Source organism: Carassius gibelio, chromosome B13, assembly GCF_023724105.1.
Source record: "Carassius gibelio isolate Cgi1373 ecotype wild population from Czech Republic chromosome B13, carGib1.2-hapl.c, whole genome shotgun sequence".
NCBI lineage: Eukaryota > Metazoa > Chordata > Actinopteri > Cypriniformes > Cyprinidae > Carassius > Carassius gibelio.
Window position 1 is genome coordinate 17,770,896 of NC_068408.1, and position 15,843 is coordinate 17,786,738.

A 15,843-nucleotide genomic window follows, 5' to 3' on the forward strand; every position below is an offset into this window, starting at 1 on the left:
GTATAAATCAAGAGAGCGAGTTTCCACATTCCCACTAATGACCTCACGAGACCGAGCCGTGGAGGTGGGAGGGATGTTTAAAATGGAAGGTGATTGGCATAAAGAATCATCCGGCTAAAAAAACAATACAAATAAATTCAAAATAATTCACCTAAAAATGTTGTCATTATTTACTTACCCTCATCATGAATGTTATTTTCAACACAGTGAAAGCGAAAGGAGAGATTTTAGCTAGTTTATCTATTATGTTTCACTGATAAATTTGTATTTTGAGCAGCATGAACATTTTTCAAAGCTTCTTCTTTTGAGTTCCTCGGATGAAAGAAAATCATTTTCCGGTTTGGAACAAAAATGATGGCAGATTTAGATTTTTTTTTGGTCAACTAACAGAATAATATCTACACATTCTATGCAGAAAGAAATGCATTTCATATTTGGAAAGTGCGGTCAACTAGATTTTATCTAAAAGAAAGGCTTAATATATAAAAATGTGCACTGCCCACAGGAATCCTCTCAAAGAGGCATCATGGAATGAGTCCGGTGTCATACACACCGTTCTCCATCTCGTTCTCTTTCTCCCTCACACACAGTCATCTTACACTCGAACCAGACTAAACTCCTCGTTTATGACTGCTCAAACCTCCTTACAGCCGACAAATTTCATTTTGCCCGCGCAAATCCTATTGCATATTATCCTGTACATTGCATTAGGCCCCTAATCTCTCCTTTCTCTTCCCTCGCTCCATACCTCCGTGGAAGAAAAAAAAGCGGCTCCTGATTAACCCACTTACGGCAGTAAATAAATGGCGTGCGTGGCTGTACGTGCCAGATTTAATTATGAGGAAAGAAATGAAAATGCATACAAAAACGACCAATCTAACAACAATTGTGTGCTTATGGAATTTATTTAGCTACACAAAAAAATGACCCACAAATCTGAATGAATGACCAAAGAACTGATTCAGAAAGAAATAACATGTTAAGTCAAAAAAGAAACTTGAACGCAATAACACTGTATAATAAAAAGATTACATCTATAAACAATTATCAAAATGCTAAATCATTACTCATCTTTATAGAAACGTTTTAACTGCGGCGAATGTCACATGAATCCCATATTGCTTTTGGTTTCCCATCTTTTCTTTGCTTCAAACCTAAAATGACAAAAAAAAAAAAAATACAAATAAAAATATATTTAAAAAAATGCAGTGAAATCAGAGTCAGAATAATCTGTATTTTTAGAAGAAAAAAATTATAAAAGCAATATAAAGAAAAACTAATTGGGTAAACATGGTTGCATATAATTGCAGTCAATGCACAAACTGAATCTGAAAAGTATAATCGTAGATATAAGCTCACAATGGGCATTCAGAGACCCTCTAAAGGGACTGACTGACCAAAAAGATAAGCAGCATCTGCATACTCATTAGAAAGCTCAAGTGAATACATATGAGTTAACACACAGCAGCATGTCCAGGAAAGAGGGGACATCTAAAGTGTGAAATGCAGAGTGACTTAATGAAACTGCAGGGTGTCAGCACCAGTGACGAACAGAAGAAGAAAAAAAAAGCAGACAACAAACCCCCAAGCGATTTGCTTCCTCCTTTTTCGGGCTGCCTGGGAAGCCTCCGCTTCCTGTTTGGTGCGGGTAAAGTCACGGCAATCGGCGGCTTGTGCGATTTTCACGGCCAGCTATTGAGAAGGAGACAGAGACAAGCTCCATTAGCTGGAGAAAATCAGTCTGCCTGGCAAACCTCACCAGTGCTGCCTGTGCGTCAAGGTGATGCTCGAAGAAGGCATATCTCCATCACTGCGAGGATGGCAGCACGGACACACGCATGCTTGAGTTTCGTAAATCAAAAAGGAATTTGCGGTTCATAGATAGAAGTAGGACAGCCAACCCTCTGTTCCACCACTCAGCATGGATGTGCATAATTAATGTTATTATCTCATATACTTAATCTGTTCATCTAAAGAGGACCTTTAATTCGGAAAATTGCAGTGCACGCACTTAGGCCGGCAAAATGAATGGAGGAGGGCGAATGGCGCATGTCGGCGGTATCAGTGAGGGGAAATGTGTGTGGTGTGGCTAGATTAATTCCAATAGCCAGAATGACACAGAGGGCTCAGGAAACAAAAGGAGAGTCCGGGCCTCTTCCATCACTCCTGGGATGGGTTTATTATTGGACCGCAAGAAACTTTGATAAACACTTGGACAAATTGCAAACCCCCTTTTTTTTTTTTTTACCCACTGCTTTTCTCTTGCCTCCTTTTTTTTGGGAGGGGATATGAGGGTAATTCTTTAGAACAGTGAAATAACACAATCAGAGGGGAACACCAAAAAAAACTCAGTTCATAATGAGGAAATGTGCCACCATTTGTAGGCTCGAAAAAACCTGGAGAGAGCAAGAGAGTGGAAAAAAAATTGTTTCAATTATAATTAAGTGGGATAAACTTTATTAGAAAGACTGAAACTAAAATATCTCCTAATGCATGCTGGGATTAGGCAGGTCAGAGCGAGCAGGAAGGAGAAATTAAACTCTAAAGGCTTTTTATCGCCATATTTCAGGAACCAAGGGTGTAAAATGTTCTAATTTGGGATACATTAAAAGCCATAAAGGTCTTTCAAAAAGATTAATGGTACTTTGCTTGGATTTAAGATAAGGCCTTTAGCAGGCTGAGAGAGCGGGGTTCTGGCTGGGCCCTCGAGGCATTCATCTATACAGGCACTTGGAAGATTTGTAAAGGCGTCTGCATAACCTGAAGCTAACACACTATGACAGTTTTTTTAAATCCATGCCATTTTTTTCCAGGTTTTAAGAGCCATAAATCATGTTTTCTAGCAAGACAGCGGAGAGAGGGAAGTTATAATGGGTGATCATGCCCATGTTTAGCGCAGATCCACTCGCAGATAATTCACACCAGGGTGTTTTTGGAGAGGCGCGTTAAAGCAGAATCGGTGCTAAAGCGATCGCGAGCAAGAAAGCGTGCACAGATCACAAATAAGCTGTATATATAAATATGTCATGGACAAAAAGAAGTATTTTGAGACAACAGAACTGGTTTTTTTTTTGGTTTGTTTGTTTGTTTTTTGCTGTCGTGAGGTTTAAATCTTGAGATTTATTTGCGTTTTCGACAAGGATTACCCACATGCACTCCGGCTTTAACCAAAATTTGCCCAACCACCAAAATAAGGCCCCCCCTCACTCTTCCAGCCGGGACTCCCCGATTTCCACACATTACTATATTCAAGGAATTAAAGGTCTTTAATTTTTTTTATTTTAATCGGTCCGGTCTACTATCCCTGATTGTCTTTACCGGGGCTCAACATTAATGTCAAGCAAGTTACCTAGGAGACAGAGCAGATCAAAGAGACAAAAAAGGAAAAAAAAGCTCTCGAATGTCTGATTAATCAAGCCTTGCAAACAGCTTATTTCTTTTAGCCTGCATGCAAGTATGAAAATGAGATTGGGAGCGCAGTACATTGTGCAGATTTGTTCATTCTTATCAGAACAAAGCCGGCGGCAGCTTATTTCATGGATCACTGGCACTGTCATCAGTGTAGCGCAGAGCAGGTGACAGCACTTCTTTCTGTGGCAAGAACAAAATTAGCAAAAAGTCGGCACAAATTAGCCTCTCATATTTTCCGTAATATGACATTATTTTTCATTTACTTTTTTGATCCACTTTTCATGATTTTCTCTCCTTTTTCATCCTTATCCCCCCTCCTTTTCCCTCTCTTGTGACTTAGTGCCAAATCCTTTCACATCAAATGCGGGCACAGAGGAAAAATGCAGGGCAGGAAAAAAGGAATGAAAATCACAATCCAGAAAAGAAAAAAAAGTGGGCTGTGTGTGTGTGTGTGTGTGTGTGGTGTGGGGGGGTTAACATACACAACAAAAAGCGCTTGTGCTCTTTGTTCTAGGTAGTCCACTAAACCTTCCCATATTTCCGTAAGAATTGCATTCAGTCCATTTCCATTGTCCTTCACCTCTCTACTCTCCTCTTTAAAGGTACTGTGTGCCATTTACACCATTGCTGGGTTTATTTAGCGCCATTAATGACGTGACCTTTGAAAGGTTTGTGAAGGATGAATTCATTCTGCTCAGTCCTGTAACTGCAATGTGGGTCCACTAGGTGGGTTAAGTCAACAGTGATGCAGTGGTAATGTATAGTACATCAACGACTGCCACAGCAGACACTGTAAAGAAAAAACATGTAATATATACATTTACAATGCTAGTCTGTTGTCTGATTTCAATGCACTGTTCATTCCTTACAGCCATTTCATTTTTGACCCTTCCACAAATATATGAAAACAACAGTTCCAATCTATATGACTATAACATCTTGCAAACTCAGAGCAGACAAAGCTTTAACCTGAAAAAAAGAGAGCTCCTTGCAGCGGTTTAAAATAGGTTTTAAATCAATTCTGAGCTTGCATTTTTAACCCTGGCTGTCTCATTCACACCCACTTACTGAAAAAGCACTGGTTGTAAACAATTAAAACTCCTACAGATGTATACTGTCTTATACAATAGTTGTTAAACATCACATTCACTCTGTAAAATAAATTAAACAAAATACACCTTACATAAGACTGGAATAAGTATCCAGTTGTGTGGTTTGTACTAACTAAATGGCACTAGCTATTATTTATATTTCCCTCTAGAAAATTCATGAAATGTTGATATGACTGATTGACTAATTAAAGTTAGGTTTAACAGATTTTCAACAATCTTTGTATTGTTACACTGTCGGGAGCACTAGTAAATTAACAATGTGCATTTTGTCTCTGTCTTACCTGTACTAAGATTAGTGTTGCAAAAAGGTGGAAAATATCCCGTACATTTTGGAAAGTTGGAAATTTACCAGACATTTTCCACCCCTTTGCAACCCTAACCAAGATACACTTATTTATTTGTCTGCAAAAGTCTGTTGGATGAGGTAAAATGCACCATCTGGCGGAGTTCTGACAGCTCCAAGAAAGTGGTGAAAGCTACTTATAATCATCACCTATAATCTGATCGAACCCTTTGCATTGTGGGTGCTGAAAATGACCTTTTCTCGGTTTTCTCTAGCTATGTAGCACCAATTTACCAAATAAATACACAAATTAAAATTCCACGTGCATGAGAATATTACAGAATTATGTCAATATTGGTGCATTGTGAACACTTTTTATACATTACTGAGAATTAATTAAATATTCTCACATTCTTTGGCCTAATATTACCAATAAATCAATTACATTATTGTCATTTTGTTCTACCATGCCAAATGGGGTCAGTTTAAGCAGATAAACAGTAATAATCATGGCTTGCATAAAAACAATGGCAAGGGAAATCTCAAGAAAACCACTGCAGTGCCTGAATAAAACCGGCCACGCTCCCGTGACAATACCCTGTGTCATCTACACTAAAGCGGAGGAGACCAAATCCTCTCAACAAAAGTGACATATTGAGAGTCCTACATTTGATATCCTTGTATACAGTCAAAGATCCAGTTAACATAGCTTATCAGTCTCAAGGGGGTGGTGGGGGAAATAAGACAAGGAGTTCCTGTAATCTTGCCACCAACTTGACAAACAGCATTACAAGACATACAGAGAAGCAGCCTCTCTGAGGGGGATCTAGTTGGAAAAGCTCTCGGTATAATGCGCTTCTCTATGTTTCAGCCCCAATAATCTGATTCCAGATACATAAGACTGTCATCTTCAGGGAACAAGGGAGTGGAAAAAAAGTCTGAAAGTTCGCTGGCTTTGTGCGCATTTCATTATCTTCCCTTTTCTGAGCAGGCAAGGCTTATTAGCAAGCTTTGAACTCACTCTTACAATAATGTGCCATCAACAGTTTTATAAGCTAATTAGAAAAACAGTTTAATTAATGACTGACTGGAAATAAAATGGCAATCAGGAGAGAAAAAAAAAAGGAAACGAGGGTGCTAAGCTTCCACTACCACCAATTAAGGGCTAATTACAAACAAATTATATATGTGTTTTGCTGTGGGCTTTAATTCGGAAAAAAATGGCTTTAATTAAAAGAGAAAACATGCTAATTAATTAAACAGCACAAAAAATCTACATTGAAAAGTATGCTTTGTCTATCAAGTAATTAATGAAATACAATAATCCAAATGAGATTCCCCAGCATTTGATAAAAGCTTAGGACCCATTTCAAAACCCATTTCAAAATTAATGGGCAAAAATTTAATGTGAGTCATCTACAGATATAATAAAAGTTCATTCTGTGATAAATTGCTAATGCTGAAAGAAAATGGAACAAAGAGGAGAGTTTTTGCGAAGCAGTTTTCTTGTTGCCAGAGGGGCCCGCACAGGAGGAAAAGCCGGTCTAGTGTTCCTGTACAGATTGTGTGTTATAGACGGAGGAAAGGGCTAAAAATACCTAATCATAGGATTTCAAAATCAGAACAAAGATGTTAAGATGATTAATAATTGGCTGAAAAAAATAAAATACAGACATGCATTATGTTTAATGCAATGAGCCTTAGCAAGCCTGTACAAAAGCTGTCAAAGTAGTGCATTTTAATTGGATTGGATGAGTTTGACTTAACTGCTGTAATGGCACTTCAAACAGTATGACACTCCTGTAAAGAACAAACAAAGGCAAACTTTCAGAGAACCTTGTCATTAGGGATCTGTATGTTCGTAGTTACTGAGACATGCTGTATTTCAAAAGCATATTAGAACAAACCCCAGCTGATTGGTCAGAGATGAAGGCTGATAAAGGAAATGGCAATGCAACATATTTAATGGGTATACTAAGGCCAGTTCTAATGCATAGTTTTGGTGGTTGCGCAAAAAAGTGAGCATCTTAGTCACATGCTGAAAGGCACATATGCGCCCGTGTTCATGAACTTCCGCTCACTCACCCAACTATCTTTTTCGCCTCTCCATCAACTCATTTTCCAGACTGTGTCTTCCTCTTTTAATCATTTTCATATGGTCTGACTCCTGGAGAACTTGAAATGGACACAGTACCCCCCACCGCTGCAGACTAGAAAGTCTACGTTTTGAAGTGGTAATGCGGAGCTAATATTTGTGATCAGGGCAAAGAGAAACTGTAGGAAATAATAAAGTGTGACAGGCCTTTGTTTAGTCTTGCTTTAGTTCGTCTTTACCACTGAGACTTGTTATTAAATGTGCTAAGAAGGCTAAATGAAAGCCCTTAAAAAATAAGTTAGAGAAAGAAATGCATTCCCTACAAGCAGAAACGGTTCAAAATCAAAACATCAGAAAAAAAACATGAATCTAAAAGTCCATACATACATACATACATACATACACACATATATATATATATATATATATATATATATATATATATATAAAATCAAATTATATTATCATTAATTAACTTAAACATCTGACTTATGGTTATTGCACTCTTTCTCCTGTATTAGGCTTTCTGTTGTCCCTAAAGCTAAAAGTGCAACCTGTATCTTATTATTGTTAGAGGATATGCAGGGAAGAATTTGATAATTCTGTATTTCATTCTGATCAATTAAAAAGCTTTTACCTTTTAGGCAAATGTATAAAACACTTTGTGAAATAAAAACAAAAAGACTTAAACCTTCTACAGAATATCTGAATACTCTTTTGTGAAAGGAAAATCTCAAAGGAACCTTTACTATCCACGTTTGTTTAAACACCCAGACAAAGATGAAAGCCCACATAGCACACACTTTTTAGGATAACTTGAAAGAAGGTTTTAACAAATTTGCTTTCATTTGCAGATTAAAGGAAATGGGCAAAATATTATCATATGATTAAAAAAAGCTACACAAGGTAGTAACTAATATTTCCTCTGCATGTTTCCAAACAGGAGTGTTTTTAATATAAAACATAAAAACTTTTGGGTTGAGAGAAAAGGGAAAAACATTTATCCCCAAAGATAAATGGCTTATGACCAATAAAATACTTTTAGCCCAGGCATAATTTATAAATATCACTTTCGAGGACACATTCAAGGGGTTCAAAAATATCACAAGACCTTTAGTATATCACTGTCTCATTGACATCTTAACACTTTAATTTAACGCTGTATTAGCATCTTAACACATTACAAAACATATAATATTTCATATATCAGTGGACACAAATATTATTAGAACCTTGAAATTGAAGCTTGCCACATTTGGGATTATTCAACTCTGTTAAGTTGTTTATTGCATTATTTCAAACAGCTATGTCTGCAACAACATTTATCCTGGGCAGAGTCTCTGTGGCCGCACGGAGCGCTGTGATAACAAATACTAGCCGGATTACAAATTAGGGCATAAAATGATTCACTAATATCCAAATTGCCCCCCAAGGACTCTTGAAACAGGTCAACATATTTCTCTGTTTATCTAGAGTTAGTCTTTCTGTCAAAGAAAATGCTGCATAATAGAAGGATGTGTTGTGATTACATCACTTCAATCCAAAAAAAAAAAAAAAGAGCACAAAAAAGAGCTGCAGCCTAATGGCTAGCACACTGAGCTCTGATGTTCATATGGGTGATTATAATTCAAATCTGGCTTGCCGCATTTGCAGACAAAAATCCGACCTTTCTCTTTCAATCATGAGTAACTTAAAAACACTCAAAAAATCTTTTAAATAATAGTGTACAGGTAGCTACAGTGACACAAAAACATACAGCCATAATGTGTGGCTCCAAAAACAAATACTGCAACTCATGCACCTAAATCTGAAACCCTTCAAATTTCAGAAATGATCTTCCATATGTGCATCCTGTTCTATCATTGCACAACATAGAATGATGTTACCCAGAAACTTTGGATAAATAGAACACGCAAGTATCATCTTGGCATGTTCGCAGAAAAACTTTCATACCCACATCGCCCTGAGAGAAGCTGAATCAACATATAGAGCATTAGGGAGATGTCCAGCAGATGACAAATGCACATTACCTGGTGAAAACTGTAAATTACAGTCTTTAGAGGAGAACAAATAAAGCAGCTAACAGTGGCATTACTGCGCAGCGACTGCCAGTGTTCTGTCAGAGGCAGACTTCAGCTGTCTGGCTGAGCGAGAGATTCGAGACGGCTAAGTCTGCTCAAATCCACTGATGCTGTAAGAAGCTTTCTGTGACAGCATGGTCCTGGTAAGTCAATCAAAGACGAAAGCCAGGCAGTTTGTATTTGTGTTTTTACCTGTAAGTAATGCCAAACTAATAACGCAGCCTGCTATAATTACTATAGCAGTGTTATTTGATAAGAGGCACTAACCTTAAACATTTCAGCGCTGTCATTTGCAAGCATTTAGACAGCATGATGGCATCTCTGAAATTCTTTACCTGCTTTTGAAGTGTAGATAAACTCTCTGTAAAAGGGATGCTTAAATCTGCAATTCTTAACAAAAACAACAACAAAGGCTATGGCTGATATAGACGTCTGGCATCACAATGAAGCCCACGTCCTGATGAAATGTCTGCGACAATGGTTTCCAAAGAAACTGTTATTATGTCTCTGTCTACCTGGGAAAGAAAAAGATAAAACCACAAAGATACTCCAGAGATAAGCGTAAGTGGCATCTGTATGGATTACTGCGTAAAGACCCTCAAAAGAAAATTGCCTAAACCAAGGGCCTGTTGTTGGCATTACTGAGCTATTTAATGCTTGTTCCCATGGTGCTACGCTTGTTAGGAGCATGATTATCACCTTGCTTTGAACTGATTCAGATCAACTATCAACAGCATCACAATATGATTTCATTAGTGCGGAGTAAATGGTGTCATTTTGGAATTTACACCAAGAGAGACAGCTGTAATTGATTACGTAGGAAACTAATATTTGAGGTTAACACAATTAACACTGCTCCTCCCCATTAGATGGATGGTAGAGCTGTTTTGAAGCATGACCTAAGACTGTTTTATACACAATAAAACTATAAAATTAATCTTTACAGAAAATTAATTGTAGAAACTGAAAACACATTTTTAGCTTCAGCTGTAGTACGGCAATAAACCGTAAAAGAAAATAATTCTCACAAAAAGGATTTACAGAATGAGTCCTGCAAACCATTTAGTTAACCTAAATATAAAGTTAATAACAGAAGATTAATTAGTGCTTTATGCAGTATATCATAATGCAGTGGCATGATGAAATTAAGCTTGTTCATTGTTTGTATGCAGACTGATAGCTGCTATCCCTAAAATCCCAACAAGTGGATGCTGGACATAAGAAATATAAATGATATTCGCAAAAGAATTGTGTTTTCTTAGTATTCACCAAATGCCTAGTGAACTGGAAGCACATTCCCAAACCTTTTCTGTACTAAACTGTTTAAGGTTGACAGTGAACATCAATTCCATGCAGTAATGCTGAAATCAAAGCTTCGGCCGGAATTTAGCGGAATGCATTTCAGATTCCATTGAATCCAAGTTGCGAGGCTTAAAAATATCGCCCGCTATGATTGCCCCAACTTCAGAAAAGTTGAATGTCTTTTTAACTGCAATTACAGCTGTGCGAATGTTACATTTTCTGCCAAATTAGCAGCGAAGCGCTTGATCCTACGTACAATCCTAAAATGTGTCTTTTTAAAACTGCAGGCACTGTATTTAGGTATGAGCTCACTTCAAAGGTGTAAAACTGGCACCTTGAAAATGTTTTAGCGCCCGGGTTGAAAGCATTGTAGCCTTCATTAAAAGGCAGAACCGAAAGTTCTATAGACACTGCCGTACTTCAAACTGGGGGAGGGCTTTCCATTAACTTTAGTGTAAAAGGGTTGCAAGACTTTCTGCCCAAGTCGAGTTATGTGTGTGTGTGCGTGTGTGTGTTTGTAGCCTCTGTGTCTTTGCAGGCAAAATTGGCCGCAGACCCATTAGCTCAATTTGTCACAGCTGAAGCGCCCCCCGAGATGGCTTATCTGGGCAACATACCTCTCGAGTAGCAAGTCTGTCACTCAGTTCTTCCGCCTTCCCATAGTCCCCTTCAGCGATGGCACTCTCTATGCTCTTTTCCAGGCCTGACTGAAGATGAGAAGGAGGGAAATAAAATGAAGTGATTTTCAAAAGGGAAGAGAAGGATGAGAAGAAGAAGAAAAAAAAAATCAAAGAGTAACTTAAAAACTCCCCCAGGCATTCTTTTTAATATGATTGCCATTACAACAAATATGTAGATTTCCTCTCATAAATGAAAATCGTCGGTTGATTAAATATTAGGCAAAAAATCGGTCTAGCCACAGGAGGTTACCAAACATAAATGTTGGTCTTTAATGAGATATTTCCATCAAAGCAGCAGGACTGGTGAAGCAGAGCTCTCTGTCTGCTATTATGGATCTTCATCAGAGAAATCCCAAAACAAAGACACAACGTTTTCATATTTGACAAATTTCACCATTTCTAGACATGTCTGTTGCTCTTATAAATAAATAAAAGCTGTAAAAACCCAAACATACTACTGTACATACACGAAAAATAAATAACCTCCTGATGTAATTTATTTCTGAGCTGATGATTATTCCATACTATGATTTCAGAAATGGCCATATAATATTAATTCTGCTTAGGTAAACATTTCAGAGGGACTGTTCCAATCAGCCTCTCTCACAACTCTATTAAAATGTATTTTCACAGCATATGCTCAGCCTTTTAATAATGTTTAATCCAAAATAGATATAGCTTTTGAAAGTGAGGGAAAATGGGGCAGCTGTCTAATTTAATGTGACAACTGGATATATATAATAAAAACAATATTTGAACTCAATAACCCAATATTTTAACTTGCTAATGCAAAATTATTTGAGCTCAACATTAAACGATATGGACAATTGAATTAGCAGCGTTTTCCTACTTAAAACAAATTACATTTGCCAACATTCTGCTTACACGACAATTTACAAATTAAAAATAACGGCAAAAACTGTTTCGAGTTAATGCTGCAGAATGATAATATGCATTAGTGCAAAATTGGCGTGAAGTTACAAATGAATTAGTTCTGTTTACAAAGCCTTGCACTTAAAGAGACTTATTTATAGAAAATGTAATCGGGAAATTCCTGCATGACGAAATTAAATTATGAGCCAGTGTACAAAGTCAGCTTTCTTGAATCATTCTTCATTCTCTCACATATTCTGCTCTCATCTCACAAGGAACAACCTGAAGTCACATACTGTAAAAAGACTAACTGCTTTAAATGAAACTGAGCTGTGCTAGATCTAAACAAACCTTTGCACACATCATGAACAAACATCCATTGCTGCCAACGGCTATAGCTCGGTGTTGATAATGTGAATTTTGTTGAATCATGTCCGTTTACAAATTGGTTTTTATGCAGACATAGGAAGTAAAGCAAGCTTGCTTATGTGTCAGCACAATAAAAGCATACTGTATACTCACTGAAGGCATTTAATGCAAAGACACAAGGCTGATACCTCTACAAGGGTCACTTTTCCCTAATAATAATAATAATAAATTATATATATATATATAGAGAGAGAGAGAGAGAGAGAGAGAGAAAGAGAGAGAGAGAGAGAGAGAGAGAAGTGGAAAATCTCATTACCCTCATATGTCCATATCCAGAATTACTTTGTTAATCAAAGCTATCATTAGACTGGAAAATTTTTTCAAGATTTCAAATAGTCAAAAGTTTCTCTAAAAGAGCAATCACTTATTAACAAAGATTATGTCTGCAATATATCCAATATGGAAGCGCTATGAAACGAAAAAACCAATGCTACTGCAGACATTTTTTACAAAGTGTCAAATTCCTGGAGGCTGATATTGAATCACAATTTCTATGTGCGGGGTTCAAGAGTGGGTAATACAAAATACAGGTCCATTTACAGAGGACAAATATTTACTATATTGTTTATGCTGCTTTACAACATGTGATGCCCTTTCAGCATCTGAGTGGGAAAAATCTTAGTGTCATATTTGTTACAGAAGCTGTCCAGTGTATTTGATTTGCAAACGTTCCCTCCCTTTCACTGAATTACAGCATTACAGAAAGCTCTCGACTCCATTGTGCTGTGGCTTTCAACGGAGAAATCCACCTCATAAGAAATATTAAACACCAACCAGAACAGACAGTGCAGCTACATCCTCATGTCAAGATTAAGGTAATCTCATCATTAAATATAATATGATCTATTCTGTTATGCTCAGTGTCATGCGGAAGAAAAGACACCTCCTCACTCTGTCTTTCACATTTGATAGAGGAAACAATTACGAGCTACACATACAGTAGGCACAGAACAGAAAGGCAGTGGGATAAAAATGCTTTCAGCATCAGAGTTGAATTAGGACACCCACAGAGTGGTAGAGGAAGATGGCGGAGGAAATCACTGTTACCATGTGAGGAGGTCTGCTACAAGAGGGCGGCTTGAGTCTATCATTGATGCCAAAAATACTGTGTGAGCTCCTTCCAGTGCTCCTCCCGTTTCTCTTCAGGCTCCCTGAGCAAAGACACAGGATGACAAGTCATTCTGTTTATTATTATTATTCACTCCAGGACTAGGCATGTATACTTTGTGAGATTCAATTATTTCTGCACACATCCTTTTTTGCTATAAATGGTGGATTATGGAGCCATTCAGTACTTGGGAATTTATTGGCGTTCAGTGAAATAGGCAGGTTTTAAATATGAAGAATTTTATATTTGTTTCCCCTCCTTTGCCTCAAGGCTGGAATGATCTGAATGGAGTTTAAAAACTTAAGCATCTCACAGCTGCCGATTTCATAAAGGGTTTGGGGAAAAAAACCCTGAACTACATACACGAAACAACTATGGATCACACACACTACCAGACTTTTTAAGTGGTTCCAAACACAACAAACTCACGCAGAAACATGCACCTTGTTGCTTGGAGATGTATAACATCAAAATCCCAAACATGTTTTATAATCTCCAATTGGAGAGAATCAAAGTCTGTGCTCATTATATGCTACATGATTTTCAGCTAACTCAATTATGCATTAAAGATCACATTGGATTTACTTTAGATATGTGAAAGTGCAATATTTCTTACATCAGTCAATGAACAAATATATTATATAAATATTTTGTAATATAAGTATCTCTGAATTTAAAATCATCATATAACAGTTCGGGCTACAATGTGAGAAGAGTTTCATGCCATGTTATTAATATGTATTCAGTACATATTCACATGTGTTAAGAACTTGTATTTAAGCTTGTTGTTAACACAGCGTCTCTCACAGTCTTTCTCGTGACCTGCTGAGAAATGTAGTGATGTTTTGATGCAATGGTCTATTATGGAAATCATCATTAACTGTCTTGGAGCAAACCATAATTGTCAATCATACCTTTTCTGCCCAGTGTCACAATTCTGTGTCCCACCTATTTGAGATGTTAAAACCAAAATATGTTAATATATTGAAAAAAAAAGTCATGGGCAAGCATTACACATATTAGAAATATTTTTAAATTGTGTCATTCATCTCTGCAAGCAAGGGATCAGTTCTACTGCAGTCAATCCTACTAAACACACATGTTGTGGTGTTTAAGCAATGAGATTGCATAAGAAATTCCTTTCGAACTCAAATCAGCACAGCTGTATAAAGAGTTGTTATGTTTGCATTGAAAGGAATAAATAGGATATGGTTAACAACAGTAGAAATAATATAGAAGAACAGAACTAGTAGGTAATGAGAAGAAAACTTATTATAATGACCTTTCTTCTGGTGCCTTTTCCACTTTGTTTGCTGTTCCTTCATTCTCTGATAAAACTTTGCTCGCTGGAGCTCTTTGAACTTCTGCAACAATAAAAAAAAACAATGCTTTTAAACAATGATACTTGCATAATGACATTAAAATAAATTCTGAATGAACCAAATGCAACTTGCTTTGTTTATACCGTAATGATTGTAACGGTCTACCAAGCAATTAGATAAATAATAAATCATTCGATCACTGCATGACCTGCACTGCACACATACTGCATAATTTGCATGCATAACTACAACAGATCGACATACTTGCCACTTATCCAAGGAAACTCCAAGAAGACAATCATTTCCAAATGCATCATTGTGCAGACCAGTTTTTGTGTTATTACATTCAACCTGTACACAAACTGAAAGTTGCTCTGTGTCTGACTGACGTGAGAGCTGCTCGCCTCGAGTGTTTTCTGCTGCTGCTTCATCATCCTCCTCATCCTCAGAGCTTAGGTCAGCCTCACTGAGACCCGGCGGCAGATGTCCACTGTACATATTAAATCTGACAAATCGCCAAAAACACGACTCTTGCAGATGTCCGCATTATTATCAGCCACAAAACGTTTAAAGCAAATATATTATTAAATGCGACTGGTGATTTAACAATATCATAATATATCAGAGAAGTACACCAACAGCTGCATGACGCTTACCGTTGCCTTCTGTATTTCCGCATTTTGAATATAGAGCTTCATTATTGGACCGGCGGAGGAGCAAAAGCTGTAACAAAAACGCTGATTGGCCACTTTGATCTCATTATGAAAGGCGATCCTCCCCCTTACAAAATAGTGGAGGCTGCAGTTCTGTGTAATATTTGTTAAATCGTCAATTTGTCCAGCTCTGTAATAATAATAACATTAATAATAAATAAACGGAATTATTATTATTATTATTATTATTATTATTATTATTATTATTATTATTATTATTATTATTATTATTATTATTATAGCTTAAACCTTATCTAAAAAGACAAATAGTGGGTGGATAAGTGTGCTTTTTAACCATGTTTTTTTGCCAAATTATTATAAATTATATCAAGTACTGGTCTATGTTAAACATTTATTCCTCTAAAACTTTGGAAGGCTTGTTGCTTTTGGTGATAAATTATTTACAGCTTAACAAGCAAAAAAAAAAAAAAAAA

At 36.9% G+C, this 15,843-nt stretch overlaps 1 protein-coding gene across 1 annotated transcript; it reads right to left on the reverse strand.

The window, feature by feature from the left end:
- Positions 1 to 886: 886 nt before the first annotated feature.
- Positions 887 to 15,383, reverse strand: fam204a (family with sequence similarity 204 member A). The gene is given in 8 exon segments (XM_052573441.1): positions 887 to 1,154; positions 1,583 to 1,692; positions 10,902 to 10,991; positions 13,314 to 13,367; positions 13,369 to 13,417; positions 14,289 to 14,322; positions 14,657 to 14,738; positions 14,961 to 15,383. Coding segments are annotated over 8 exon segments (705 nt in total). The 5' UTR covers positions 15,195 to 15,383; the 3' UTR covers positions 887 to 1,102.
- Positions 15,384 to 15,843: the final 460 nt, after the last annotated feature.